General features: G+C 40.2%; 1 protein-coding gene across 3 annotated transcripts in view; it reads left to right on the forward strand.

Annotated features, from left to right (window-relative positions):
* Positions 1–27,345, forward strand: part of LOC138300266 (VPS10 domain-containing receptor SorCS1-like) — a 2,596,073-nt gene that overhangs the window by 1,879,833 nt on the left and 688,895 nt on the right. For all 3 annotated transcript variants that reach the window (XM_069239431.1, XM_069239430.1, XM_069239429.1), the window contains exon 9: positions 24,772–24,951. In XM_069239431.1, the coding sequence (XP_069095532.1) occupies positions 24,772–24,951 (180 nt within the window). The remainder of the gene's footprint in view (positions 1–24,771; positions 24,952–27,345) is intronic.

Here is a 27,345-nt window from a genome sequence, read left to right on the forward strand (position 1 = left end):
AAAATAATATAAGGAACATAAAATATACATTCCATTGGACCTAGCTTTTTCTGAAAGGTCTTCCCCCAAACGTTTTGACTTCCTCTTCCCATTTTCTCTGACTGTTTTTGCTGGTTTTAGAACACTGTGCACTTTACAACTACTAAGCAGGGCTAAAGTGCTTGTACTCTGTTTAAATTATGGTAACATTGGCCTATCCTCAATTGGGATTTTTAATTTACTCATAAGTCCCTAGTAAAGTGCACTACATGTGACCAGGGCCTGTAAATTAAATGTTACTAGTGGGCCTGCAGCACTGATTGTGCCACCCACGTAAGTAGCGGAGGAGCATTTCAGGTATGCGCTAAACAAAGTCAATGGATCTTTGCACTCTAGCAGAAGGGGGTGGAGTCAACGGCACAGTCAATCAACCTTCAGATGTTCAAAATGGCCTATTTGGCCACACAAGGAAAATCCAAGTCAGGAATTAAGCATATAGGATTTATTACAAATTCAGACTCAGATCAATGTAGACAGTTCTCAAGACCAAACTATAAAGATAGAGAATAACCATTGGATGTCCAAGTCTTGGGAACAACCAAAGCTTAACTAACATCTAACAGACCTAGAGTTCTATCAATATGGTATAAAACATAAGCACCAGAACCTGATTTTCTTAGAATAGACGTTGACCAGTTCTAAGCATTTGAATAAATCTCAATTATCCAAATTGTTCTCTAAACATGTGGGGGTCCCTTAAAGGTACAAACTGTTCAAAGGTACAAAATGTCAAATTTCTCCAAGTTCTGAGGTACAAGACATGGGGGACAAAAAGTAAAATGGAGAAAAAGGACAACAAGAATATGGAAAACCAACATCTGGGGCAGGATAAAGCTAAAGAAAGTTGACAAAAACATAAGTAAAAAGGGAATGTCTCAGAATGTCAAAGATTTGGTTGAGAGTCTTCATGTCGTAAAAGAAAAATCTAAGTTTTCTCATCTCCGCATTAGGGAAGGTGTGGGGTAAGCACAGAGAAGTCTGTGACTCTCAAAGTCCAAGGAAAAAGTGCAAGAATGGTGCTAATCCAACTGGATAATGGTGTAGTAAAGTTCAAAGTGAAAGAGGATTTGTTAATCCATAACACCACATGAATCGGAAGGTTTAATTATCCATTCAACATCCATCATTTGACATGCATCTGCAACATCAAGGAAGATTTCCATTACCATCATGGGAGAGTCATCCACCTTTTCTCTTCTTTACAATTAGAAACACATATATATGGTCCATGTCCACAGTTCCTTGATGTACCAAATTCAAGGTTACTTTCTAAGTCTCTCTATGTGTAAAACAATAGGGCATCTATTTCCAAGCTAACATTTTATGGGAATGAAGTTTGAAAGAAATGACATATTAGCAAATATGACTAAACATTTTTCTACACATTTTAGGGAACAGGACCTAGAAGGCCTTCAATAGGCTAACTAGTACAAATTAAAATGGCACATTTATTCTTTGTAAATTAAAGCACATATAACAATAGAGTTATAACTTCAGCATAAATAAGCTTTGTCATTATTCGTGTCACTGTGATTTTAAAACAAAATGACTTTAATACATTTCAATAGCTATAATAGTGAACTACATATTCAACAATAACATGCAACATCTAAAAAATTTCTTCTGGAAATTCATTATCCTTTCAGTGAAATCTATTAATTAGCATCAATGGGAATCACACAGAATCAAAAAGAATGATTATGCTTAGATTAAAATAGCTCTACTCCATCACATTAGATCACAAGTCTACAGTGAATGCACCTTAACATAATCTCTCAGTGCACACCTTTACAATTAACTTGTTAAAACTTCAAACAATATAATGTAAATAAGGACACATATGGATGGACACAGTGATGTGAAAGGTAGCAATAATACACCAGCTACATCAGTAGCCCTCTAACATTTCTCAGGCCGGCCATTACAGAGCGTGCATGCGCAGATTTACACTGCCATGTCAACCTGCCAAAATAACCTGTTTGCCATGCCCAATATTTCCATTTTAATCCATTTAAGTCACTTCTAAGGTAGGTCCTGGGCCACGTAGAGGGCAGGGTGTTTTATATTTAAAAGGCAGGAGATATACTTGTAAGTTTTACATGTCCTGGTATTCACAAAACACCCAAAGTTGTTTTTCACTATAGCAAGGATAAAATTAGGATTACTTTATTACATCTTATTAGTATAATTCAAAGTCTGGCGGTGATAACCTTTAAACTTTTAAAGTCTGGTGTCCATGAAATACCAATTTAAAACCCTAATTTATGGTAAAGTCGGATATCAAACTGCAATTTTGAAAATGGCACTTTTTGAAAGTTGGAATATTCTTACTTTAGCCATTTGATGCCTAAGGCTTGTCTCTGATCACTTGTCTGGGGTGGGTGACAGCTGGGCTTTGTTTCCCCCTAAACAGCCACACACAATGGGATCTTAGGTGTGACTAGATGAGCCTTGATGAGACCTCCTGGTATGATGGGAAGGAAGTGCTGACCACAGCCTAACACCTGAATAGACTGTGTCCTGTACCCTCACAAAGTGCCACATAACCCCTTGTAATGAGTCTGGAGCCAGGGCAGGAAGGGCAGGATCTTTGTGCACTTAAGAGTACTGTCTTCAAAGACACCTCCACTTTACAAAACCAACTGGGTATGAGTACTGGACCGCTGACACTACCAACTCAGTACACTTCTGGACGTGTGAAGACTCTGCCAGGAAGGACTGCTGTACTGCTGAAGGACTGCTGCTTTGCTGGACTCTTGCCTTGCTGTGCTGCCTGCTGTTCCCCTGCCTGGGATAGAAGGACTGGACCTGTGTCACTTGAACCCAGAGTGACTCCAAGGGATAGCTTACTGCCCTCCTGATCTGAAGTATCAGGCACATAAAAGACTTCCAACTACCCTGTTCTTGCACCTGGATTCTACCATCTGTGAGACTGCTCTGCCAACTTGTGCCACCTCTGTCTTGCTCACTTGGAAGTGAGCCTAAGATGTTTGCTCCCGTGGAATCAAAGCATCCTCTGCTGCAGGAGCAGAATCGCCACATCACCATTGTTGTGTGGAACAGAACTGATGGGTCGCCTTTAGAGCAGCCAATGTGCTGCTTTTTTGTGGCGCAAGATACTCTCATACCGCATCTACAGTAGCAGCAATGACAACACTGAATCTCCACATCACAGCTAATGGGCTCATCAGAACCGATTCTTCGCCTCAACTGCTCAGTGTATCCTCGACACTGATCTTCGCATTGCAAGGACAGGCCCCTGGATCCTTGACGTCAACACAACAGGAACTCACCCTAATTCTGCCACATCTCAGAACCAAAGCATCACCACTGTTGCATGGAGAAAATTGACACATCACCTCTACAGCATGGTTCAGAACCTACATAGTGCTCTGCACCCAGGATTACGATACTTTATTCAACGAGCCCAACTGGGTTCCTCTGGCTTGCTCCATCACGGTCGGCCTGAACTTTTACTTTCATCCCAGTCTGGCAGAAGTCGCTGATTGGCACTTATTGCTTCTATGTTCTATTTTACAGTTTAATCTCTAAAACTTCATAACTCAAGTTTTCCTTATTGATGGATTTTTGTAGTTTTGGTCTTGTTTTATTTATTACATTTTACACTATTTTTCTAAACTGATGCGTATTTAATTTGTGTGGTGTTTTCACTGTTTTACTGTTTGAATTGTTGCTCAAATACTTTACACACTGGCTCTATGTTGAATATGACTACTCTGTGCCAAGCTACCAGAGGGTGAGCAAAGGTTAATTTAAGGTTTGCCCGATGCTTATCCTGACTAGGATTGCAGTTGCTTGTTGACTAAGGTTACACACATTCAACCAGCAGCCAATTTCTAACACATTCCACATGAGATATATCATCTTAAAATTATTACAACTTTTTAAAAAGACTAGGTGCATAGAATGGCCATTAGTTAGCCTTGTTGCAACTGGGAGTATCTTAATTCTAAACTGTAAGTGAAGCTCAATATGCACAACTAAATATCTCAAATTAAAATCGGGTTCTCCTAACGAGGAATTAATATTCCTTTGTTGAATGGTGTTAATTTTGTGTCCTGATGATTGCCTCTTCATATTATCTCAGTCCACGACTAGTACAGGTGACATAATCAGAGTGTCCTTTTCACTATGACTGAGATTTGTTCAAACTGATAAGAGCAACTGTTTATTTTAAATATTTCATCTACTGTAACAAGTTGGTATGTTGGACATTTTTTACCTCGTTCATGCTCGCTGTATAATGTCCAAAGTTTTTACTGTCCTGTATCCTGGTCCAAAATAAGACTAGTTTCAATCCTGTTCCTGCTTCACACCTATTAAATCCTAATTCTAAAGTGGAGGTTTGTTGGCAAGTGACCTCAGGCAAACTCAACCACAAAGCATAAACAGAGATTCCTTGCAGGGTCAATAGAGCACAGGCAATACTTTAGAAATAGTTCAGGATGGTCCCTCTCAAATCTCTCCAGAACCCATCAAGGGCAGATTATTCAATCTTCAGCTGCCATGTGTGGCCTTCCCTCGGTCCTGCAGAATTTTGGAGGCTGGTAATGATTGGGCTACCTATGTTTAGAGTTGTCTTCAACACCTAACATCGGACTTTCAGTTTCAGTGAGATAATCCAAAGGAATGCTAAAATATTGTTGCTGATGTGGAAAATGTTTGTCTGCAAGGGGTCTCTCAACACACTCAGGCCTGTTAAGCCCAGGCCTTGCAATCTAAGTCTTGCAGAGGATGAGAGCAACCCAAAAAGACATTGTGACACATTCATATACAGGCTATCAACAATAAAACTCAAGTTGTTTGTGATTACCTAATGAACAAAAAGGAACTGGTTCATTTTTTTAAAACATCTACGTACTCCAGCAATGTTTGTACCACTCTGCTCACTAAGAGGAAAAGCAAACATCTTAACAGTCAGAAAATGTATCCAGATTGCTGCTGTGGAAGTATAAAAGGAGTGCACGCATACAGGGAGTGCTGTTGTTGGAATCCTTGAATGTGGTTTCCCCAAATGCTACTACAGCATAAGCTTTGTTGAGAGGGAACTCCTTTCCCCAAATTTGTAGATAGCAAGAAGTTGCACGAAAACAGAAGCAGAGGACAGTGCCATAATAGAGTTTGGGGAACGAAGGGGTGAGTAACAATTTAAAAGGGGCAGAGCAAGAGAACCCACATTTTCAATTACAGCCAATCTGCGATGGTGAGACTGCCCTGAAGCTGTTGGATGTTTCCAAGTAATCAATAAGAACAAGCATTATCTGGGAGTGGGTGGGGAAGAGCATAAAGTCCAAGTGTGTAAGGCAGAGACAGAGTGTCAAAAGGCGAGGAAGGTTACAGTCCTTGGATGTTCCAAACAAGGATCTCTTTCTTCCTACTGACAACTGACATGAAAGGGGGGATCTTTGGGTTATGAAGGGAGTAGTGGGAGATGGGAGGCATTCACAGTCCATTGCCGGTTCCCTGACAGGATCCCTCTTTTTTCTCAGAAGAAATGACTGATTACAGATTACTGATGTTGGAAACTTTAGCCTCCCAAAGGCAATGAAAGTCATGAGTTAATATATTACTGGAAGACTATGATTTGGCTGGGGAAACCCCAGCTACTAGTTGGAAGTAAAACAGCATCTGGGGTGCCACCCACATTATGCAGAGCAGGCTCAAGTTGGAACAAGTGGTGGGAGATATTATTAAGATGCTACTAAGATCCCAGTTCTGCCTTATTCTACCGGCTTTACAAATTTAGAACACTCAAGCTCTGGGGACAGCTTGCTATAGAACAGAACTGTGGGGCCATCTTAGTGCGAATATGCTTTCAGCAGTGGAAAACCACTTTATGTGACAGTTGATTGGGCTCCCTATAAGTACTCCCCTGCTTCTCCTCAGGGTGCTCCTAGGGTTGAGACAACTTCTAGATAAATAAAGGTTGCGTCCTTTACTTTACTGGTGGGGTATCTGGCTCACCCCAGAGCTCTTTTCCTACCATAAGGGACTAGAGGAAATTCTGTCCATAGCTGGTTTGAGTGATATCCCATGGATAAGGTATATCAAGTTCACTTCACTGGAAATAGGGTTTAAGAGCATGTGTTGCTCACCTGGTAAAGCTGGTGCAACACCCAAGCCAGTGCTCAAATTTGCATATTGGCACTTCAAAAACTCTGCTTTGTTTACCCAGCAGAGTTATGGGCCCTTACAGAAGCCTTTCTAATTGTCAAAGATTCATACAGGATGGATGATTTCCTGGATGAAACAGAACTGCCGCTAGCTTGTCGGATGTACCTGCAGTATAGGTATGGAGCTTTGCCACTTGGCTCCTACATTGTAACATGAGCACATTCTAAGGTTTATGAAGCTCAGTGTCCAATGTGTGGCGATCCTATTAAAAAAACAAAATCTGTCAAACATGACTTGTTTTTATCCCAGCCTCCATAAATTGCAGGTGAAACTAGATAATTCCATTGTCTTGGAGTCTGGGAGTTAGAGAATACAAAAAGGCCGCTAGGGTGTTGAGCTACGATGCCAGTCGCAAAATTGGCTTCTCTGTACACAGATTTCTACTGGGAATGTGAGATTAATGCAAAATTTGCAGGGTGGACTCATTGTGAGGGTGGCGAATGTAGCTATACTAAGCCCACGTTCCCACATTCCACTGAACAATGAGTGTGCCCTATGACCTCAACTGAGTTTTGCCTGGCCCCCAAACCACATCCTTGGAAGATTTCTACTGTTACTCCTGTCTTCCAATGGGGATTTTCAGTGTGTAATCACAGGGAAGCATCGTTCATGCACGTGTCAATTGATGTGTTGTGGGTGAATTGTATGTTTGTGATGCTATCCTTATGTAAAGACTTCCTAAACAGTCCAAAAGTCTGTACTGTATTTTATTATTGAGGAACAGGGCCCTATTTCAGAGTTTGTCCTCAACCCCTTTCAAAAATGTCATCATTTGATGATGATTTTATTGTTTTACATATGTTTGTACTGTGCTTTTGTGGCTGAGCTCCGACATAAAGCTTATTTATATCATTTCATAGCGTAAAATGCAGAGTGCTGTAACTACATTCATCCCCTATTCAAATTAGGCAACTAAACAGATTGCTCAATGCTCCAAAGTCTGGCACGTGTTACATTAAGTAGGACATTTATCTGCAGTATTAACATTAAACTGGATTCTGCTTGCAAGATAATTACCAGTTCTGCAGCAAAATTACAAGCTCCTTTGGAAGCAATCTGTACAAGTAGCAATAGCCCTACGCGCTGGAAGAGTCAAAGAGCTGCAAGTCATGCCACAAGCAAGCCCTTTAAAATGCTTGCGATTGTACAGCGTAAGTTACACGTGGGGTTTTCTAATGCCGTATCGAACCTGAACACGTTTGGTCGTCTGACATTTATCAGGGAAGTTGATAGTAGGGTCACTTCTCTTTTGATCATGTTTGATATTTACTGTCAGTCAGACCACCAACAGTTACACTAATCAACAGCAATAACAGGTACAGAATCAATTCTCTTGCAAGGGAGCATAACTGTGAAATGTTAGGGTGGTGCCTTTACTTAGTATATTAAATGTCCGTATAATGCATTATGGAATGCTGTGCAAGGTCTTCTTTGTTGCAAAGATTTATCACATTGATTTCAATGGTTATTGCAGCGACTCGTTATGGAAGACATACAGCCAGCATAAAATTACAGCTAATCCTTCGGCACTGCGCATGTGGCCACTAATCTTGGCTGTAATGCAATTAGATATTTCTGCTAGAAGTGTGGCATTAGCGTGGGTAATAAATAATGCCACTATCAAAAAAGCCACTGATTTAAAAAACAAAAAAAAAATATATATATATATATATATATATATATATATATATATATATATATATATATATACGGTACTGTCATCATTCCTAGTATCTTAACAAATATCACCATAAGTTCTAATATGCCACAAATCATAAAAATGCAACCATGCAGTACAATCAAACAATGAATTGTAGGGTGCGAAATTACACCTGCTTTGCAAGTCTCCCCTATTCCTTTTATTTTGAGCTGTTAGTTCTTGTCCTCTGGTGCACTAGTGTGGCAGAGACATGTCAATAATGACTCGCAGTCACAATAATTGTATGTCTTTGTACTCTAAGTATACCCTCTCGTACTGTAAGCTTGGCTGACCTTGATCCCTGTAAAACTATTAATAATACCCTACTTGTACACCAACATAATTACTACTTTAACTTTCTTTCTCATCATTGGGTATTGTAATTTTTGAAAATGTCTTCTCTCTTGTAATGTTGAAGTGTGCCTTCATCTTGTTTTAAGGGCTCCTGCTAATACCCTCAAATTGAGCATGCTGTATAAGAAATCATAAATAATTCCAGATAAAACGTTCTGCTGTGCAAGGCAAATTTCCACAATTATTTTCTTTAAAAAGGCTTCCAAAGCGCACTAATAATCTTAAAGTAGTTGTGTGAGAGCTGAGATTTTCTTGATAATTTGTTTAGTCTTTACGTAGTTATACTTACAGATTAATGTGTGAATTAATTTATTAATACTGAGCTTATGAGAATTGTGATTAATTGAATTGCCACCATCAAGTGTAAGGCCTATATTTTATTTTACATACTAACTTGAGCTGATGAAATGATTCTGTTTTTTACAAAAGTGTGTTTCTTAACTAAAGTAAATGTCAGAATTAAATGTGTATCTAGTGGCATCTGCTGGACTGAAGTAGAAGCAAATGCAAGGTCATTGTGTAATGCAAGCTGTTTAAAATATTTCTAGTGTGTTTCGTAGTCTGACTGACTTCATTGTTTGAAGATATGTTTGTAACTTGTATGTTGTTAGAAATGGGGTCTTTGATTGGCAGTCAGGTTACCCCCTGTCCAAGCAAGGACCCTCACTCTAGTTAGGGTAAGTCTGACACAATCCAAACTGTCCTGTGCCCACCCTCTGGTCAGGCTTAACTTAGAAGGCAATGTGTAAAGTATTTGTGCAATAAATCATGCAATAACACCGTAGAACACCACAAGAATACACCACACTGTGTTTAGAAAAATATATATTATGTATCTGATAAAATGCAGGTCAAAACGATTAAAATGCAATAAATATATTTTGGAATATCATTGTGAAACTGATATGAAGTGTCTTTAGTCTCTTAAAAGCAACAAGCCCAAAGTACATGTGTTGCATTAAAAATCTCCTCAAGGAACTGTAAAGGAGGAGATGCGTGGAAAGCAAGGAGGTGTGTGTCAATTTCTTGGGCCGCACACGGCAATACATTGTTTACTTTCCACGCAGGGAAGGCTTTGTGTCGATTTTCCAGCGCTCGGTCTTGGATCCTCTTCACGTTGCAGGGTTTTTGGACGCCCTGGGGATGATGCATTGAAATCCAAAAATGGCAGGAGGAAGTCACAGGGGCTGTGTCGATCCGGGGGGGCGTTGCATGGAAAATTCTACAGCATGACAGGTGCTGTGTCGATTCCTCTCAGGAAGTCGGGATGTGTCGTTCTCGCTCGTCTTTGTGTTGATCCAGTGGGCCATGCGTTAAAAATTCCGGTTGCTACGCTGACGCTGCGTCAATCTTCTCCTTACTAAGTCAGGCTGCGTCATTAAAGTTAGGCCTGCAGTGCATAGTTTTCTGCCGGCTGTGTGTTGATTTCTTCCGCAGAGGGAGTTCTTCTTGCAGGAATTAAGTCATTTTGGTCCTGAGACTTCAGGGAACAGGAGGCAAGCTCTTTCCAAGCCCTTGGAGAGCACTTCTCAGCACAGCCAGAGAGCAGCAAGGCAGCAGGGCAACAGCAAGGCAGCAGTCCTTCACAGAAAGCAGTCAGTTGAGTCCTTTGGTCAGCCAGGCAGTTCTTGGCAGGATACAGGTTCTGGTTTAGGTTCTCTTCTCCAGGAAGTGTCTGTGACAAGAGTGTCTTGTCAAGAAGTGTCTGACTTGGTAGGGCCAGAGACCCTGCTTGAATACCAAAATGTGCCTCTGAAATGGGGGAGACTTCAAAGAGTGGCTTAGTAGTGCACAAGGTCCCCTTTCAGTTCCATCCTGTCTGCCAGGGTCCCAGGAGGGCATGTGGCAGTCCTTTGTGTGAGGGCAGGCTACTGTCCTTTGACATGTACGTGTCCGGCCCTCCACCCCCCTGGCTCAGGAAGACCCATTCAATATGCAGATGTATGCAAGTGTGACTGAGCATCCTGTGTTTGGGGTTGTCTGAGTAAATGTACAAGGGAGCTATCAACTAAACCTAGCCAGACGTGGATTGTAAGGCACAGAAGGAATTAAATGGAGAGAAATGCTCACTTTCTAAAAGTAGCATTTCTAAAATAGTAATATAAAATCCAACTTCACCATTAAGCAGGATTTTGCATCACCATTCTGGCCATACTAAATATGACCTGGCTACTCCTTTCAGATCAGGATTTACCGCTCACAGTATATGATGGTAGCCCCAATTCTATCCTATGAAAGGAGCAGGCCTCACAGCAGTGTAAAACAAATTTAGAATTTTACACTACCAGGACATATAGAACACACATGTTCATGTCCTGCCTTTTACCTACATAGCACCCTGCCCTATGGGCTATGGAGGCCCTACCTTAGGGGTGACTTATACGTAGAAAAAGGGGAGTTTTAGGGTTGGCAAGTACTTTTAAATGCCAAGTCAAAGTGGCAGTGTAACTGCACACACAGGCACTGCAGAGGCAGGCCTGAGAAATGGTTAGGGGACTACTTATGTTGGTGGCACAACCAGTGCTGCAGCCCACTAGTGGCATTTAATTTACAGGCCCTGGGCACATGTAATGCACTTAACTAGGGGCTTACAAGTAAATTAAATAAGCAGTTGTGTATGAGCCAATGTCACCATGTTTTAAGGAGAGAGCATATGCACTTTAGCACTGATTAGCAGTGGTAAAGTGCGCAAAGTCCTAAAGCCAGCAAAAAAGAGGTCAGAAAAAGAGAAGGAGGAAGGCAAAAGGTTTGGGGGTGAAACTACAGAAAGGCCATTTCCAACATTTGTCTTTCCTGGAGGGAAAAGAAAATGTTGTGGTAACATATTTTGTAATCGTTTTCCTGTGACTTCGTATTTCGGTGTAGTGAAAACAATGGATTCACAGATAAAGCTGGAGAAGAAGAAATACAGGATACAAAAGTATTAGTTTAGATTTTGTCAATGAAATAACAGCAAATAGAATAGCTTAGAATTAACTATTTGTATAATTTTCATATCTGTTAAGTTTCTGATTAGTCATAACGTTCCCATCTCCTACTTTATCCAATCATTTTCATTTAACAAGTTTAATTTAATGTTAAGTCACCATGAGTTTGAGGCAGTTGCTCTTTGTCCATGTTCCAGGTTCCTGAGACTTATTTTATGATCTGTCACTTTGACACTTCATGTTTTCCAGATAGTCTATTGACATTCTGGTACTTTTAGTTTGTCTGTTCAATACTGAACTTATGCTTTGATGGATTAGTGTATCCTATAGTCCAAATTCTAAACCATCACCCCTATCCTTAATCCTGTTCCTGTCCTGATGTTGGTGCCTGATGTTGCTGTCCCACTGACGAAGTAGACGATGTTGCTGACTACCGTAGTGATTTGGTAAATGTATGAGCTGTGAATTATTTGTCTTTTGTTATTCAGGTAGCAGCTGCAAATGTTTATCACTGCTGCATAATTTTGATAGCGCCATAGCTAGATGTTTCCTAAGTTTGTGTTAATAAAAACTTTTGCATGAAGCCCAACATGTTGGTGCTAATTAGTGGTTAGTGAGGTATTTTTCTCCTGTTCATGAATTATTGTTGATGTTTTTTTGTCTTTCCATTATCAGATGTATTCAATTTCTCTCGCTCAGATTCTGTTGCTATGGTTTTGTGTAATAGCCATTGAGATAATTTGTCTTTTTGCATTGATTAAACTTAGATATATCTGGCGTTCAAATCAGCCTTTAATTGTTTCTCTATATGTATCATTTGTGGTTGAGAATTTTTGTGACTTTAGCGTTAATATAGGGAAATCAGTCATTAACTTCTTAATAAACTGGTGTGGTCATTGAAGCTGAATTGATTATCAAATGTTTTCTGTGATGTCTATGACGTATTTTGAATGACATTATTTCTAAAACAGATTCAGTTTGGTTCATTGACTGAGTGTGTGAAATCCACTATCTAAAATATAGATAGGGTTTCTCCGTGTGAACAGTTTCTGCAGACCTCTTGTTTCTAAAATAAAATAGTTCCTCACTATTAAATAGAATCTCCTTAACAATAAATGTAATCAATGCTAACCAGTGGCAACTCCTCTGCTATGGCGGAGAAACATCGCCCCCTAGCCAAGAGCCAGGAGATGAAAAATAAAATGATAGTTGACTATGGTTGGCTCAGCCAGCAGTGCAAGAAGGGGCAAGGCTGGGTCACGGGAGGGGAGAGGAGAGAGTGTACCTAAGTGCGCATGTTTGTTTGGCAGGTTGTCTCAGGCTGGCCTAACACACATGAGCACTTACGTTACTCCAGCTGTTTTGAACAGCTGTGCTGGAGAAGCTGCATAGACTTCAGGGTTGTATCTGAGCAGCAGTCCGAGTCGTTCAGACAAATTCTGGTGCTGCTTTCATGATCATGAAAGCATCACCAGGATTGCTGGGGAGCCTGTGCTGCTGTCCCAGTGAATGCTGGGACAGCAACCATCAGGAGCAGAGGAGCAAGGCAGCAGGAGTCGGTGGGAACATCTGGAAAAGCAAGTTTCATTTATTTGTTATTGTTTCCCCTGTTGTCCCCCAACCCTTTCCCCTTGACATTTGCGGTGGCCACCGCTGATGCTAGGATATACCTCTAATGGACATTTGTTCGAAACCTTTGATTCAATTGTGGGGTATGTCTACCTATTTTAGTTTTCTGATGTCCCAGAGTTTAAATATTATGTACCCTTCAAAAAATACTATGTCAAGAAATTGAGAGATGCTTTGAATTTCTCATAATTTATTAGAGAGTAGACCTGAATGTACGTGTTTTCATGCTAGGCAAGTTCTTTGGCGGATACATAATCTCCACTTTGCAGCACCATTTGTTGGGACTGTGTAACCCAATGGTGTTAAATACCTTTCTAGTAGACAGGGGAAAGAGGCTAGAAGAGTTGGAATTAGGCGATGCTACACAGAGGTCATAAGCTATTTACATTTTAGCAAAGTAGTAATTGTGTGCAATTTTCTATTTCAGTAGGGATAAGCCCTACCTTACTTTTACATCTACATAGAGTGATGTTGCCCTCAACCACGCACTCTGTTCTCACAAAAGATTTGATTTGCAGTTTCATAACTGTTCTTGTAATTACTATGATTTTAAATGGTATATGTGAGATATATAAATAGTATAAGCAGTGCACTGTGTGAGTTATAATTAATGTAGAGTGGGTACAGATTGAATAATTGAATACTCGGTATGTGCGTGAGTTATAATAATTTGAAGATGTTGCCTAAATTATAAATTAAAGGTAAGTTTAGAAATGTAAATGTTTATGTAGTTTGTTGCCTTGTACATAAAAAACAAAGTTAATAATTTAAAGTAATGCGTAAATTATAAATTTGAGATATACCTGTAACTTGAGAATTTATGATGTTTGTGTATTTTAGGCTTGGTTTGTATAGTTTAACTTTTGTTGTATTACATTTTTTTGATGTATTTATATATATATTTTTTAACTAAAAGGTTACATAGATTTTTTATTCTGAAGTGTGTATATATATGTATACTGTATGTATATATATGTGTATATATATGAAAACTGAAAAAGAACGCGGCAGGCTGTAACAGGGTCGCGAGCCCTTGTAAATTCAACAAATTACTTCTTCAAAAAGAAGACAATGTTACAGCCACTGGTGTCACAATCGAAAAAATGAATTTAATCAGGCAGAACAAACAAAAACAGCAAAAAAACGCTCTCTAACGTGTTTCAGGAGACATGGATCCCTTGTTCACAGAGACATTCTTAGCCCCATTTCCCTCTCCATTTCACATAATACCCTGAACATCAACATAAAAAACGGACTATATTTCCTTCTTGCACTGAAGGCTGCCATCTTTGAATATGTTTCTACTACCAAGGATATAACCTCATTTTCCACACCTAATCCACCTTATCTTTAAACTCAATCTTTTATGTATACTTTCACTTCCTATAATTGTAGACAATTTACTTTTTATATGTTTTCAAATTGAAAAATTATTTCAAATTACAACAGTTCCATAATATTTTACCTAAATTATCATACCTCTTGTAGTATCAATGGACTTCCTCCTAATCATACCGTTCATATAATCCTTGGATTCTATCAATATAATAGCTCTTTTACTTTTATGTGATCAATCTGACTTCCTGTCAAGAAATGGAAATGGGGAAACATTAATAATATCTCGACCATACATAAATCATATGATAATTACTAAATCAAAAAACTAATGTTGGTTTCACAACAAGTTAATGCAGATGTACAGATAGTTCTTCGTCCTTATTCATTCCTATAGAATCCATTGTATTACATTTGATAATCAGCCTTGATTCTAATTTTTTCAAGTCCAAAGTCCTATTACCACCCCTCACTCTCATAGAGATCCTATCAAGAACCATAAATTGTAATTTATTTACATTTTTGTCATGATATTCCTTGAAATGTCTTGCCACAGACTTGTCTTCGTTCCTAATTGCTCTCATATGTTCCAGAATACGTTTTTTCGCCCTGTGTATCGTACTACCTATGTAGAATTTATTACATGGGCATTTTAAAGCATAAATACAGTAATCCGATACGCAAGAAACATGCTTTCTTATTATAAAAGGTTTTAGTGTCCCCGGAAAGTTGACCTCCTTACAATTGAAACTGTATTTACAAGCTTTACATTTACTGCAAGTATAAAAACCTTACATAGACTTTGCTTTTTCATTGCTGGATATTATACGATGGTTTAACATATCTTTCAAGGAACGACTTCTTCTAAAAGTAATGGCCGGATGGTCATCCAATAGTTTGCCTATGTTTTCATCAGTTTTGACGGCTGGTCAGAATTTTGAGAAGGCCTTCTTAATATCATTGACCCTATTATGATACGAGGTTATGAACCTTATCTTCGTATTCTTCTTTTTTGGTATCATCCAACTTTTCAACCAGAAGATCATCCCTTTTAATTTGTCGAACCCTACTTATGGCTTTTTTATAACCGTCTGAGGGTAACCTCTTTCTCAAAATCTATTAGCCATTACTTCAATCTCACTTTCAAATGTAGCATCTAGACTGCAGTTCCTTCTACCCCGTAGTAATTCCCCATAAGGGATACTATAGATCAGATTTTTTGGATGGCTACTCGTTGCGTGAAGGATGCTATTACATGCTGTATTTTTCCTATAGAGTTCAAATTCCAATTTGTCATTTGTTACTTTAATTCATAGTGCAGCTGAACTTTGGATTCAACTGATTATTATTCAATTCCTCAACAAAAGTGAGTGCTGATTGCTTACTGCCTTTCCAGATACAAAAAATATCATCAATATACCTCACCCAAAGGACTGCTTGTCTTCATAACCTGTGATGTTTCAGACCACCTGTTCCTCCCACCAGCCCAGGTATAAACCCACGTAGCTGGGGGCGAAACAGGTCCCCATTGCAGTCCCTTGGCACTTTCGGTATAACGTGTTGTCAAAAATTAAAAAATCATAGGTCAAACACATTCGTACCATATCTAATAACATTTCAGTGTGTAAAAGGTATGACAGTGACCTCGCCCTAAAAAAATGTCTCACTGCCTCAATGCCCTTCTCATGTGGAATACATGTTTATAGGCTGTTAACGTCTAAGCTGAGGAGGAGGTAATCTTCCTCCCAACCTATTCCATCAATTATCCGTAAAAAATCTCTAGTGTCTTCAATATATGATGGTAAAGACTCCACAAAAGGACGCAAGAAATAATCTACATACTTAGACACATTCTCCTACAAGCTGCCCATAGATGATACAATGGGCCTTCCGGGTAGATCTTTTGCATTTTTATGTAATTTAGATAAAAAATAAATTGCTGCCGTTTTAGGGAATTCAACCTTCAAAAACTGGTACTCTTCCAATTCAATCAATCCTGAATTCTTCCATTCATCTAATCTATCAAATACTTCCTTCTTAGCTGCTAACATTTCATTTCTGCCAACTACTGAATAACTTTCTTTGTCCTGTAATTGTCTTAGCCCTTCCTTTAAACAATTGTCTCTGGATAGAATTACAATATTCCCACCTTTATCGGATTGCTTAATCACTATACTGTTATCATTCTGTAGGGACTCAATTGTTTTTCTATGTTCCATTGATAGATTATCAAATTTGGGTCTCTTCATATATCTTAAAGATTTCAAACATACAATTACACCCTTCTCAAAGACATTAATTGCTTCACAATTTACTGGTGGTGAGAAAGTTGATTTGGATTTAAAATGACTAGAACATCTTTCATCAATTTCAATTCCCATCTGAGATAAATTCAAAATCGGATCTTGTTCAGCCACAGTATTCTCATCTAATTCACACAAAGTGTGTAATAAAACAATGTCTCCGATTTCTAAAATAGATGGCCTATTGGTACCACTTTTACTTCCATCTTTCAATTTGGTTTCAAACCATTTTTTCAATTTGAATTTTCTCACAAAGTGAAAAAAATCAATACGACTTAGTGTATAATCAAATTGCATAACTGGACAAAACGTTAGACCTAATGCTAATACTTCATGTTCTGTATCAGAGATATTTCTCTTAGAGAGATTAACAACTGTCATTTTCTGCATTACTTCATTGATTATTGACCCCTTGTCTGTACTCCTGTTGAACCTTCCTTTAAATCTCTGAAACCTCTTCTTTGTCTTCCTCCTCTTCCTTGACCTGGATGAGCTTCTCTTCCTCTTCCCACTTGTCCCTTTGATATTCCTTGGGCTATTAGGTCGAATTCCTTTAAAACATTGTCTTTTACTCCACTACTATCAGATTGGGAAGAAATGTCACTCTCACTTCTTTCACTATCCCGTACTTCTCTACTCACTTCTGATTGTGTTTTCGTTGTTTCCTCTCCTGATACCAAATTCTTATCACTCACAGTTCTCATATTCCAAAAACTTTCCTTTGACCTGTTCCTGATCATTTCATATTTCCTTCCAAAAGTAAGAATCTGTCCTTTCTCATAGTCTTTAAGATCTCTTAAAAATTTCTCTTGTTTCTTTATCTTTAATAGATCTTCTGTTTTACGTACTTTTTCATTACACTTCTCCATTTCTTTTTCAGAAACTTCAGCAGTACACATATCTTTCAATTCCTTAGTTGTTGCTTCAATCTCTTCACTCAATTTTACTTGATCCTTCCATGCATACTTAACTAATATTTTTAACATATTTATGCTGCACTGGTGGTTGTTCTCCATCCATTCCACCACCATTTCTGCATCTGGATTCTCAAAAGTTGGTGTTATGAAGATCTTCAGGCCGCTGGGAATTCTTCCACTGTCTATATATTTCTGCAGAGTTACTGCCTCCCACCATTTGGACTTTTCCTTTTTAGAATTCTTCCACAGGTTATTCCATAATACTCGCTGATTTTTAGTTCCTCCTCCATTACTACCCAAATCCGAATCTTTATTATTTACTGCACTAAACAGTGCCTCGGCTGCCGCCAGTCGTGAGACATTCTTATCAGAAGCCATTCTGCTTTCTGCCTGTGTATCCAGTAATCTCCGTGACACTCCCTCTGTTTACTCAGAGTCCTCCGCTGCTATTTACCCAGCTTAAATCACCATTAGTGTACTGATTGAATCACCTTTTCACTATCTGTATGTCACATTGGTCAGTCTTTCCTCATTCAGTAAAAAATCACAACATGATTATAATTAGAATCTTGTCACAGGTGGTCTGGAACATCACAGGTTATGAAGACCGAGCAGTCCTTTGGGTGAGGTATATTGATGATATTTTTTGTATCTGGAAAGGCAGTAAGCAATCAGCCCTCAATGTTGTTGAGGAATTGAATAATAATCACTTGAATCTGAAGTTCAGCTGTACTATGAATGCATAAGTGACTCTTTTGGTAACTGAGTGGCTGTGTCAGTGACTGTATGGCTAAGTGTGTGAGTATGTGAGTGGTTGTATGTGTGAAGGAGTAAGTGTGTCAGTGGCTGCGTGGGTCTGTTAGTGTATGGGTGAGTGAGTGGTTGTCAGTTGTGTGAGTGAGTCATTGCCTGTCAGTAGTTTTATGGGTCTGTAAATAAATATGTGAGTAGCTGTATGTGTGGATGAACGAGAGTTTGTATGGGGTTATGAGTGGGTGTGTTAGTGGTTCTGTGGATGATGCCATCAGTGATGTCATTTGAGATGTCATCAGTGATGTCACTGACCAGGTCTTGAGTGAAGTAATATGTGAGTTCATAAGCAGTGCATTAAGATAGAACAATTAATAGTTAGCTCAGGCAACTATAAATGCAAAATTTCTATGGTTTTGTACGTGTGAAATTAGAGCCTAACTATAACGTCACTATAACATTTGTTTTTTCAGTGAATTTCTATATTTTTTTAAAGTAATTTGAATTACTATATATTAAGCCAACTACCACTGCACATGGTCTACGGTTAATTGAATTTCTATGTTTAAAAAAAAAATACACTTCCTAACTATAATGTCCCCGTAACCATTGTTGTTTTTTTCTGTGAATTTCTGTTTTTTTTAAATGTTAAATAATGTTAATTGATTTAACGTTAATCCAACAACCTGCTGTCAGGCCCTACCGCAAATTCCTATAACCACTAATTCTTGTGCTGCCCACGGCCTTTGGCCATGCACAGCAGGCCTTGTCCGCAGGGCCTGGCTGCAGCCAGGCCCTGCACCCAGCCCCTTTAACCAACCAACTATGCGCTAGGCACGGCCTTTGGCCCTGCGCAGCAGTGGGAGTTCCGCAGGGCCAAGCTTGGGGCCAGGCCTTGCAGACATCCCCTAGAACCACACAGCCCTGCACGGCGCACAGCCTTTGGCCGTGCACAGTGGGGGTTGGCCTTGTGGCTTGACCTGTTTCCAGTCCCTACAACCAACATCCCTAACCACCCAACCCATGCTGCACACATCCTTTGCAATGCACAGCAGTAGTTGGTCACAGGTCTTCTCCCCCCCCATCCTGTTTTGGCCCTGGGAACCACATTCCCTGGGGCCCGGCCTTCTAAAATGCATTTCTTTTTGATCTCAACCCTGGGGATCCCATCCCTCGGGGCCTGACCTAAAGACATTTTTTTGAGTGGGAGGGCCAGACAACTCCCCTCACCAATCTTGACCGCAGGGACCCCATCCCCAAGGGGCATGTCCTAAATATTTATTTTTTTCAGGGAGGGGTGCTGCTCTCTGCTCTGGGGACCCATCACAGAGGACCCACCTAAATATTTAATTCTTTTTTGGGAGCGGGGGTGCGCGTCCCTCCTACCTAAGCCGATATTGGCCGAAGGGACCCCATTTCCCAGGACTGGGCCTAATAGCTAAAATTTTATTTTGGGTGTCACCTCCCCAGGGCTGATCTTAGCCCCGGGGGCCCCATCCTGGAGGCCCTGCCATGTGACCTTGCTACCCCCCAGGGCACCCAATTACAATTTTGGTGACTGCAGGGAGGTCCTGAAGGCCCACGCGGTCCCTGCTGACTCCCCACCTCCTGTGGGACCTGCATTGCTGTCACAGAGAGCAGTTTCCTCAGTTTCCCTGCCTGCATCTTTGGGTGCAGGGAAACGGAGGAAACCTCAGCTTACAAGAAGTGAGAGCTGTTTAACAGCTCTCACTTCATTCGAGCGGGGTGTTTGCTCTGACTTGGTGGGTGCTGTCAAAGCTCCCGGCAAGTTATACCAGACAGCTATTGCCCCGGGGGGCTTTTGTTTAAAGCCCCATGAAGGTGGCAGATACCAGGGCTGTGGGGGGGACGCAGATTGGCCCCTCACATTCAATCTTTAATGTATGTACTCCGGGAAGGTTGAATCTCCAGGGCTGCGGGTGTCAAGGCACCCCCTCTTATGACATCTTTAATAAGTGATCCGGGGAGGATGAGGTCCCCGGGGTGCAGGTGGGGGATACCGGTGCCCCCTCTCCCATATAGAAAATGTGAATTCCCCTGTGGGCTTGTAAAATAAACAAGCACAGAGTTCAGGCTTGTTTTTTTTTTTTTTTTTTTCCAAAATTCACAATGTCACGGATTCACCAGAGAATTTTTTTTTTTTTTTTTTTTTGCCCTGGTGGAGTGCCTCAGGGACCCCTCTACCAGAGCTAAGGGGTCAGGGACCCTCCACCTTATACCCGTGTCTTTTTATTTTATTTTATTTTTTTACTTCTTTGTGGGCCTTGGCAGAAGCAGAGTCCCAAGATTGCTGCCAACACCTCCTGGTTTGAAGTGTTGGCAGCCAATCGGACCTCTGCAGCTCAGAGCACGAGCTCTTATTATATGCAAAGTTTTGAAAGGGGATCCGCAGCCCTAGATGTACACATGTATTTTTACTTTAATACCTCTAAAAATACTGAACGGATTTACACCAAATAAAGCGTAATCTGGGTACTGAAAGTTACTTTTCTGACAAATTTGGTGTAATTCCATCCAGTGGTTCCGGCAGTAGTCGTGTTCAAAGTCCAATGGGAATTAAAATGGGAAACACAGCTTTTTTGACCCCCACCTTCTTTCTCTTAGTTCCCTCTTGACGGATTACAGGGACACTTTTTTGGGCAAAGTTTGTGAAGATTCAGAAAACAGTGCCAAAGACGCTTTTTCCATGGAAATACAACCTTAACTCCATACTGGCAAGTGCCAGTAGGTTTTTGTTGATAAGGTAAATGGTTCTATAGAGACAAAGGGGTTGTGGAGAAATTTAGAATAGCCTTTATTTGATTGGTTGGAGGCAAATCCTGAGGGCATAGCTAGGAGCTTGCCACTGCTTTCAAATCTAAATCATGGTTATGAAAGGATTTTCTGTGACTGCTTTGAATATATTTAAGTAAGGTAGAAATTAGTAGAGGAATAGAACAGTACACTGTGGAATAGCGACTAACACATCTCAACATGCAGTAGGGATGTGCCTATGAACTGATTGTTCGGTAATGAAATGACACACTGTAATCAGGATGATTTGACTCGCGAATACACACATTCACATTAACAATGACAGAGTTGGGTCCTGTGGATAATAGGGAGCATGAGGAATGTCTGGGTGCTTCTGAGACTGTGGTCCTCAGGCCAAGAAGAAAAAAGATAGAAAGCATGTTTGGCATGCATTGGAGTTGGACAGTGATGAGAAAAAGCATGGTCCCGTGGAAGAGGCCCCTGAGTATTAAAACCTCACTGTCTACATGCTGTGCTATTTAAAGTACAGAGTAACTTCTTGGATCAGGAGCCCCTCCATCAGTGAATATGTAGCCCACGAGCAAAGTAAACACCTTAGATTGTTTACATTTCTAATGTGAACTGAAGGCACTTGCTATTGGCAACCAAAGAGAGCATGATCCCAGGCCATAACAACTCCCTAAGTCATGTTTAGATCCTAGGCAATGTTACTGTGAAAAATAGGATTTTCTGATTTTATCAGGATTCAAAATAAATTTGGAGCTGATCATCCTTTTTACAAGACGATGCAGGTAGAATGTTTGAGCCAAGATATTATAAGGGTTGTCTCTAGCTACCAAATTGTAGGTGACCTAGACTTCCGTATAAGGGTACTGTTTATTCCGCTCACAAATGCTTTATTGAAGGCTCATGTAAGGTTAAGTGAACATGATGGTTTTGTCTCATGAGCAGCCTGATGTAAAGACTTGAGCCATTTTGCAAACAAGTTACTAATGCACATGCTAGTCCTCAGTTTAGAGAAATGTGCATGATAGTCCATTGTATCAAATTCTCCAAATCGTTTAAAAATAATCTAGTAAATAAGTATCATCATCACTTATACATCAATGACATCATGTACTGCCTGACGTGTTACTGAATCTTAGTCAAAACCTGATTGGTTAGTTCACAGAAGATTGAAAGTACTAATATGTGATGATAATGTGAATGCCTAAGAATTTCAATTACCAAGCAATGCAGTGCAAGCTTGTGTGCTATTCTGAATGTTGTAAAGTGATGTGGGCCCTGGCTTGGTATTTTCCATAGTTGCATAAACTATGCCTATATTGATTGTGCAACACAAAAGGAGGATGGACGGAGTGCTGAACAATGCAAACACTACCCCCCAGGCACAGATCTGGGTTTAATCCATCGTTCTTTTGCTCACCATGCCACCCCAGTTTGGACCCAGCCATATGCAAATCAGTCTTGACCCTATTCCTCATGGGAACAGCCCAGCCTGAACTGCCAGGCCAGGTCCTCCCTGGACAGGAAACAAGCATCCTGGGACTTGTTTCTGGGTGAATGTTTTATTTGCTCTGCATTCCGTCCATCATCTGTTGTTTTTGCATTTATATTGGTTGTGTGCATTTACAGCTCTGACGCTTTATGAAACAACTGTATACCATACATAGACTATGCAGTACCACTGACAGTAAAACAATAGCAATTCTGCATTTCAAAATGATAAATGTTCACAATATCATTTCTTGCTTCCATTGCCAAAATACTAAACCCCAGCATGGTCATCAAGCATGTCATTGCTATCAGGAATGCGTTTGCTTAAAGATAAGCGTGCTGTTTAGCATAGATTTAATATTTTAATATTCATGTGTCATACTTTTTACCCTGTTTATTACTCCTATCATCAGTTATGTGCCCAGGCAACCAAAAAACATAAATTAAGAGTTTTGATGAACCTCAATTAGTTAGTAATCGAATGCCTTTTTAATGTTTATCACTACAGGCAAACCCCAGTGCTGACCACAATTGTATCAAATTACTCGTATCCTGAGTTAGTTGACAAGAATGACTGGCCTAGTACCTTAGTATATGCTTGGCTCCTATCAGCTTTAAAGTCATTCACGGTGTGGTACCACCTTTCAAAATATGCTTTTTTCATACACACTTTAGTAGGCACATGTAATATAGTTTTATGACGTATATTCTCTGACACTCTCCCAGAATTTATGAGTAATTCTCCAAAGATTGGTACCATAACTCTCTTCACCAATTGCTTTTTCTCTTTGGCTTTTATGCGTAAAAACCAGCTGTTCCCCTTCTCATTGGCAATTATAGAACAACAGGATTTCCCTGTCATGCTCCATCACAGTGGCAACATTGTTGTCTGATTTGTTCAATTTAAAATACAAATAAAATATACTTTGGCCAGTTTACCCATAAAACTTTGTGCTTAAAACAAACAAGAATTTACTCCATTCACTCCTTGCCGTCCTCTCCAGAAGGTTTCAATGGTATGATATCATATGACTTGCTAGTTGACCTCAGTTCCTTGTCTGTCTTATGCTCAGGTTTTCCTAGGTGCTGGTAAAGAACCCATTTTAGCATACGCTGCTATTTTGAAGAATGCCCTCTCTCAAACCTACCTCTAGCTCCAGGAAAACCAGTTGCTTTTTGTAAACACTTTGACTAGAGTAGAAACCAGAGTAATTTGGTCAGCCAAGAGGTCTGGCTAATTTTTAACATAATATTAAATCCTTCCTGTGGGAATCCGATCTTTTGTCTTTACTTAGTCTTGTAAATCAGTGGTTCTTAACCTTTTGATTTTGATGGACCTCCCACTTAATCAGTACTGGAGTCTGGAACCTCCACTGAATCTTCATTGGAATTTTGGGGACTCCGAGTGATTCACTACTGGAAGCTGGGTTCCCCGGTCAAAGCAATTTCTATGATTTGAACCACAAAACAATTCACAAAAATACAGAAACAAGCATTCATAAAAAATACGCAAATTATTAAATACATTGAGTCACATACAAACACAAAGAACGAAAATTTAAATTTAGTTGGGGTTTTTTGAGATTTTCTAAGTTCGGTTTATGCCATTCTTCGTCCTTACTATATTGTGTTTGCTGATTTGCACTGCTTTCATGAATCGGAAGATATCAGCTTAATTTTTAGCCCCAGTTTTAAATTCCTTAACATTTACAGAATGTTTTAAAATGTTTAATTTTGCATTTTGCTTCCTTACTTATATAATTAGTGGTCTGTTAATATTATTAGATTTTTTTAAGCAGTTGTGGAACCTCTGAGAAGGCATCGTGGTCTTCCAGGGGGTTTCTTGGAGAAACATCCTGTCGTGCCACGTTTAAAAAGGAAGTGAAAATGCTCTAGCTCCAAAGGTATTTTGACTGAGTCTGAGAACTCTACCTGCACCATTTTTTTTTTATTGTTTTGTTCATTCAGTCTGTTAGGTAGTACGATAACTGTTGCACGTCTGTAAAGCACTTCAGTGCATTTGTGCTACGTCCGAGCTATACAAAACTGTATAAATAACTTTCTAGCTATCGCTCATGTAAAAAAAAAAAAAAAAAAAAATGTTACCTAGATTATTTGCCAGGATTCAAGAGTAAAATGTGTACTCCATTTGAGTGAGTCTACTCAACTTGACAGAATATTCAATCACATCGAATGTAAATGTTTCCGGGCTAATCCTAGAACTGACAGGCAAAGGCACCACCTGCCTTTTGTCAGAGTCAAAACGGTCGCTTTGGTATATAAACTTGTACACTTCACAGTGATGGATAGATCACTACCAACATCGTATTTGCTTTGTATTTTACCTACAGGACATGCATGTCATCAGCACCGACGAAAATCAAGTGTTTGCTGCCATCCAGGAATGGAATCAGAACGACACATACAACTTGTACATTTCTGACACTCGAGGAGTCCTCTTCACATTGGCCCTGGAGAATGTTAAAAGCAGCCTCGGTGCAGAAGGAAATGTGATGATTGATCTTTATGAGGTATGAGGGAAGTGAGATTTTATTTTGTATCTGCATGATCAGTAGTGCGTTCACAAACAGATGACTAGCACAGTTGTATATTCTCATACTGCATGACACCTTACATCATGCATGCATGCTTTGCTACACTTCCCCGAAGTGACCACAAAAATAATTTGTTCAACAAGTTTGATAAATCCCAAGAGTTTGAAGTGTGCAGGGTTTTCTAGATCCATTATTGAACAATGTGATTTATCTTTGTGAGTTACATAGTGGTTTAAGCAATAAAATAGCGATCGGAGTTACTTTCGTTTTTTTTGTATTTCAGTTCTTTATTGGGTTTTGTCTTATAAAGCATAAAGCATTAGGAAATATAGTCAAGCAAGCTCACCTGAGCTTTAAATGAAGTGAAAGAAAAGTACTAAGTAAATAATTAAACAGTGCACGTGCCCCCCTGGTTGGATAACTATGGGTATCATCACATTCAAGTTCGATAGAAATTTTGTGTCCAGTCACCTCACTTACTAAAAAAACACAAATATTACATTTGACTCAAGGAGGGCAATAGCATAAGTCTACCTCGGTTCTCAGAAGTTGAAATGTAGCCCTGATTCAGTAGCAAATATTCACTTTAAAGATGACAATCAGCGCCCATGATTATGGACAGTACGAAGCATCCAGGGTTATGAGACTAATGGGGAGAGCAATGTCGACCATATAGAGTCAAAAATGGCTTGTGATCTTGTAATCTTGTAGGCATACAAACAGTGAACTTGTGAGATGAAAATGAGAATAGATCACAAACCCAGTCTTTATGAGTAAGGGGAGCTGATTTCTCCACCTCTTGAGAACACGCGTTTTGGCAACTGCCAAAGAAGTACTGATCCAGTGTTTGAAGTGATGAGTTAGGTGTGGGATCTCCTATGTGTCATGTAGCAGAACAAGCTTCATTGAGAAATCCAAGTTGTTGGACCTGGCTTTTTGACAGGGTCATCCCCAAACTTTTTGCCTCTTTCCTCCTATTTTTTCTGACCTGTTGTTGTTAGCTTTAGAACTCTGGACACTTTACCACTGCTAACCATTGCTAAAGTGCATATGCTCTCTGTGTAAATTGTACTGTTGATTGGTTTATCCATGATTGGCTATTTGATTTACTTGTAAGACCCTAGTAGAGTGCACTATATGTGCCTAGGGCCTGTAGATTAAATGCTACTAGTGGGCCTGCAGCACTGATTGTGCCACCCACTTAAGTAGCCCCTTAACCTTGTCTCAGGCCTGCCATTGCAAGGCTTGTGTGGGCAGTTTCACTGCCACTTCGACTGGGCATTTAAAAGTACTTGCCAAGCCTAAAACTCCCCTTTTTCTACATATGTCACCCCTAATGTGTGCCTAGGTAACCCCTAGAGCAGGGTGCTGTGTGGGTAAAAGGCAGGACATGTACCTGTGTAGTTTATATGTCCTGGTAGTGTAAAACTCCTAAATTCGATTTTACACTACTGTGAGACCTGCTCCCTTCATAGGCTAACATTGGGGCTGCCCTCACACATTGGTGAAGTGACAGCTGCTGATCTGAAAGGAGCAGGAAGGTCATATTTAGTATGGCCAGAATGGTAATACAAAATCCTGCTGACTGGTGAAGTCGGATTTAATATTACTATTCAAGAAATGCCACTTTTAGAAAGTGAGCATTTCTTTGCACTTAAATCTTTCTGTGCCTTACAATCCACGTCTGGCTAGGTTTAGTTGACAGCTCCTTGTGCATTCACTCAGACACACCCCAAACACAGGGTACTCAGCCTCACTTGCATACATCTGCATTTTGAATGTGTCTTCCTGGGCTAGGAGGGTGGAGGGCCTGCCCTCACACGAAGGACTGCCACACCCCCTACTGGGACCCTGGCAGACAGGATTGAACTGAAAGGGGACCTGGTGCACTTCTTAGCCACTCTTTGAAGTCACCCCCACTTCAAAGGCACAATTTTGTATAAAACAGGGCCTCTGCCCTACCACCTCAGACACTTGCTGGAGAAGAAACCTGAACCAGAACCAGCATCCTGCCAAGAAAAACTGCCTGGCTGCCTAAATGACTCACCTGACTGCTTTCTACAAAGGACTGCTGCCTTGCTGTTGCCCTGCTGCCTTGCTGAACTCTTGCCTTGCTGCTGAAGTGCTCTCCTTGGGCTTGGATAGAGCTTGCCTCCTGTTCCCTGAAGTCTCAGGACCAAAAAGACTTCTGTTTTTCAATTGGACGCCTTGTGCGCCGAAACATTTTATGCACAGCTTGCTCCGTGGTGAAAAATTCACTGCACGCCGATCCGGAAAGACGCCGCTCGGCGCGACGCCTGCGGTGTGACCGGAACTTCGACGCACGGCCTCGCCTGCACAACGCTGCCCGACTTCAGAGAGGAAATCGAC

This window comes from Pleurodeles waltl, chromosome 6 (assembly GCF_031143425.1).
Source record: "Pleurodeles waltl isolate 20211129_DDA chromosome 6, aPleWal1.hap1.20221129, whole genome shotgun sequence".
Lineage (NCBI taxonomy): Eukaryota > Metazoa > Chordata > Amphibia > Caudata > Salamandridae > Pleurodeles > Pleurodeles waltl.